Source organism: Bombus impatiens, unplaced genomic scaffold (genome assembly GCF_000188095.3).
Source record: "Bombus impatiens unplaced genomic scaffold, BIMP_2.2 scf_1445, whole genome shotgun sequence".
Classification (NCBI taxonomy): domain Eukaryota; kingdom Metazoa; phylum Arthropoda; class Insecta; order Hymenoptera; family Apidae; genus Bombus; species Bombus impatiens.
In genome coordinates, this window is record NT_177864.1 from 1,427,365 (window position 1) to 1,432,231 (window position 4,867).

The following is a 4,867-nucleotide window of genomic DNA, read 5'->3' on the forward strand; positions in this document are numbered from 1 at the left end:
CGAAGTAACGGCGGCCGATGGAAAACGCGGTTCAGGGGCCATATCGCTTTCCGGCGTCGACGTTGATCAAACGTTGACAGTGGATTTTGTCGCGGAGATTGCAGCGCGGAAACTTTGCGCTTGGGAGCGTGAAAAATTAAAAAAATCTCCTCGAGCGTGCATTCAATTTTCTCTTATGATACACGTACTATTTTGCAATGACAATTTTTCCACGAATTATTTCTCTTCTGCAAATTTCGATCTCCCCGGAGCTAACTGGTACGTAACGGGCGTGTTTCAATTTTCAATACAAAACATCGAATTTACGTATTAGATCGCGATAATCGCTGGAATTGAAGACACGTCGCTTCCATCGCAAAATTTCCACCACTCACGAGAGAATGCACGTGTATCCAGAGTACCGTTTTCATAAAATCGGTACCGAGGAGACAGCCGGCTATTCACGTGACTAGATTACGTAAAACTCAACGATCGGTTAAATAAAAGAACAAACGACTACGCACACGTGTACCGCGAGAACGAATCTCCGGTTGTTCCCTGGCTGTGCATCGATGACTCCTTTCCCCTTTCCTAGTCTCACTCTCAGCATACTTACTCTCGACGTATTTGCACTCTCAGCATACTTTCTTCCCTCTCCAATAACTACACGCACACGTGCAACGTATATTCGCGCTGAAACGAAATTTTTGTCCAATTATCCGTCGGATCACGTGTCCACGCCTCGCATCGTGCCGATGCCATTCGCCCCGTTCGTCTCCATCTCCAAGCGAGTTTCCACTCAACTCGGTAGCGACTCAAAGAACGCGCGGCGAAACGCGTAGAATCAGACTGGTCGGAAGGCACGAGTTCCATCGATGAACTCGGTGTCCGTTCAGACCTACGTGCAACGTTCGACGATCTGCAGCAGCGACTTTCAGCCGCGTACACGCACCGCGTGATTTCTGCTTGCTGGTCGGCTTCGTAGGGCTCGATCCGGGGCTGATCGAGGCGGGAAGTTCGCCGATCCGTTCGGTGGAGGTGAAAGGGTGGTTGGGGAGTTGCGTGGCATGCCAAGATGTTCGCCGGTAACACGCGACCGATGTGAATAGGAACGATGCGACGCATGGCGTCGTCACGTCCCCGGGGGGAGGGGGCGGTGAGGGCACCACCGCACCGGTTCACCCTGCGGGCTCTGGTCCAGGCCTGCCTCTGTTCGTACCAACAACAATCAACACGCACACGGTCAATTGCGAAAATTGCCTTTAGAGCCCTCCGCACACTATCGACGACTAGTCGCTCGCGAAAGAGACATTTGCCTGTACGGGTACGTGCGCGTATTTGACCACGCGACTGCTGCACGATTGTTTCGTTTTCGAGGTGTGGCAACTGGATAACGAGCGATCTGTTTTCATTTTGTCATCGGCCTTATGAAATTGAGCCTATCCGCGCACTAGTGGATAACAAATAGTCGACAGGACGATATTCTACGTGGAAATAAATCGAGAATGTGGACTAAAATTTATCCACAGAATGTTTTGTCTCTTTGAAATTTGTTGTTTCTTTTGAAAATTTATCATACGCGTTTAGAAGACTAATTGTTAACTGAACACGATCAGACTCTATCTTTTTACGAACGAAATCTTAAACGGAAATTTTATTTCACATTTTTCATTCGTTTTCGCGTGTAGAACAATCTCCTGGTAACTGGATCGGTGATTAGCCAAGTTCGAGTAAACCTGGCAAACTTTCAAGCTCGATCTTCTCGAAAACAAAGCGTCATATGAAAAGATCTTGTTCTATGTCTTTCTCTTACTTTTTTCATAAGAAATCACCCTATATTCGCATGTACGTGTTATTCGGCCGCACCGACCTATGTAAGCGGTTTTCTTGCCAAGTGCGCGCAGGTACAGCGATAAAATTGTTTCGTTGCATTACGCGAACGACAACGACCGAAACTGGCGCGCGACGAATTGTCGCTATTGCGCGGGGGCTCTTAAAGCTCGTGCTGCCTTTTTCGAAGGGAATGTGCCAGCGAACTCTACGTTTTGTAAAATTCTTTAACGCGGTTTCATGCTTTCCGCTCGGTGTAATCGTGCCGATCGAGATTGTACGTGCGGCTGGGTGGATGTGCTCGTGGAAGACGCGAGAGGGAGGAAAAGGGTGTTATTTTTTTTTCGCCAGCCAGATTGGGAACGGAGTGGATGAATAAGTGCGTTTGTACGGCGCGTTTGTACAAAGTGGACGTGTGATAGGGAAGGGAGGAACGAAGTTGTTTGGCTCGTGTTTTTATCGTTTTATGATAGCTGGTGGTTTCTATACGCTGGCTTTGTTCGTCGATGCCGCTTGTATTGGAAGGATGAAATCGAACAAGATGTCCGCGGGGATGGACAATGGGGGAAATTTTTTATTGCTGGTGTAAATTGCGAGTTTATTTTTCGCGGTACATGCTTTTTGGTTTTGCGCGAGAGGCCGGAGAGTTGAAAAGGCAGCACTATTTCAGGTTTCTGTACGTTTAGACGTTGAAGTTATTTATAGTACGAAGAGTAGTTTTAATAACAATTTGATCGACTTACCTACACAAACCATTCGTCTTTTTGGCTGGAGGAGATGTCGCTACAAAAACATTTTATTAATTGAATTACATTTCTCCAAGTTGAATTAGTTTATATATGTATATTTATAGATTAGAAATGTACATATGTATATTTTAAAATATAATAAAATTTTGCTAAGAATATCATTAATGCTGAAGTAATTTTGATTTAAAAAAGAAAGGTATTATTTAATTCAAATAGATATGGAGAAATTTCTAGTTAAGATATTGCAACATTACGTTATCAATGTTTTATAGACTTATATTAGTGTCAGGGTGTTGTTATCGGCTAATAAAATGACAATATTGTTTTATAAGCAATTTCTTCGTTTTATGTATTGCATCATAACCATTGATGGATCGCTTAAGCAATATCACATAATACTTATGTGATAAGCTGCGAAACGAAATTAAATTAAAAATTTAATTAAACGTCACGAGACTGTGAAGTACGACTGACATTAACGCAAACATTCATTTAAAAAGCGAGCAGGATCCGAAAGCTAAAACAATTTTAATCTTGTTACTGTGTTCTGAGCAGAATTTTTTAGGTACCATTGTAAAATGTATGAATTTCAATCTAAACGCACACGAAGTTCATTACTTTGAGATTCAACGCATTCCTTTACATCGACTTTGAAAATTAATGTACACTATGTTTGTACTCTTCAATAAACCTTGCGTGACAGAACATTAGTTACAACCCCTTCTAATTTTCATATTTCCTCGAAATTTTTCGTAATATTTTTCTTCGAAGAAAAAGGATTAAGTAATTTCATTGATAACTTTCTATTCTGAACAGGATGGTTACTATACTGCAGACGTTTATACAAATTCATATTTTTATGAATATAATTGAAAAAATGAAACCTGCGTAGAATATCGTTTTACCTGACTGAATATCATAGAAAATATTATATTTTGGATATTTACATATTTTTACACATCACGTGTATATTCTGTATACCATGAAATTTCATCTACAAATGCATACAAATCCGCAGTGTCTCGCAACAGTGCTACTGAAATTTCAGAATATTTCGTATACATAACGTCAATATTTATAATACATCCATAAAGGGTGTGTGCCAGTAGCTGGTGGATTTTACGCTTAACGTGTTAGGTGTACATGTAATCATAAATAGTTTCAAATTGTTAAATCGGCTCGGCGATTTGTTCGGCTGCGAACATATCAGTAACCATGATGTTGTGAATGTTGTGGAGGACTTTTCTTCCCTTGGTCCTATGAAAGTTCTCTTGATAATCAAACCAAGAGCAGTCCTTCTCAGTCTTTTAATTAGAATTTTTTCTTCGAAAGATCGCGGAGAAAACAGTCGTCTCCGACAAACCGTCCACGGCATTCATTTTTAAGGATCGATATACTCGCGTATTAAATTATCGACTCGAATTAAATGAACGCAGTGAAGAAAAGGAATTCTAAACGTTCGCAGCAATTGCAGAAACGAGTAGGACGCGCGACACTGGCTGCAGCGCGGAATAGAACGTCTTGAACGAAGGAAAAATGTGTGCGAGGCTGAAGAAAGATAAAAAATAAAAAAAGAAGATAATGAAGAGGTTGTACTGATGCAATGGATATCCATAGACTTTTGTTTAGCGTAAAAGCTATTTTCAAACGTTGTATCCGCGTCCTACGATCTGCGAGTCGACTGCAGTCATTGACACACGCTTTGTTTATCCAAGCAATCAACTCGCTCTGACAGTGGTTTAAAGAAAGAAACAACAGCACAAAACAAAAATTATATCATATTATATAAAACAATTTCCGAAATATTTTGTTACGATATATCGTATTACGTATCGCCGCTCCTGATGTATTTTTGTTCAAATATTTTCGTCAGCCTGTACATCGCTGTTCGACATTGATAATGGTACAACTCCAAAAATCTCAAATTTGCTTCATTTATTCGATACAATGGCTACGTTATATTCCTATTTTTATCATGTAAAACAGCATATTCATAGTGCCATCAGTTTTTCATATGTCGCTATCAATCTGTCTCTAGTTTTAGAACAACGCTTTGTCTCCTCTCCTCCAAAATTTACATTTTTTAAGTCGTACCATTATCAGTGTCAAGCAGCGATATATCTGGCGCGTTATGGATGATTCTACTGTAATTACTGATTTACGGTTTGGTTTAGTTACCTGTCGGAACCGTGGCTCCTCACTTTGCCTGGCAGTAGAGGCGGACCCGGGCCGCGCTGTGCCCGTGCCTGAGGCCCGCAGGGCGCAGCCAGTTTCCCGGCCGCGGCAGGGTCGTGGCACCCGTTACCCCC

At 41.7% G+C, this 4,867-nt stretch overlaps 1 protein-coding gene across 1 annotated transcript in view; it reads right to left on the bottom strand.

Moving 5' to 3' along the window:
- Positions 1-227: 227 nt before the first annotated feature.
- Positions 228-4,867, bottom strand: part of LOC105681631 — a 5,531-nt gene continuing 891 nt past the window's right edge. The window contains exons 2-4 of the mRNA XM_033324011.1: positions 4,737-4,867; positions 2,553-2,592; positions 228-1,188 (exon numbers count right to left, since the gene is read on the bottom strand). Coding sequence (XP_033179902.1) covers positions 2,553-2,592; positions 4,737-4,867 — 171 coding nt within the window. The 3' untranslated portion in view covers positions 228-1,188. The remainder of the gene's footprint in view (positions 1,189-2,552; positions 2,593-4,736) is intronic.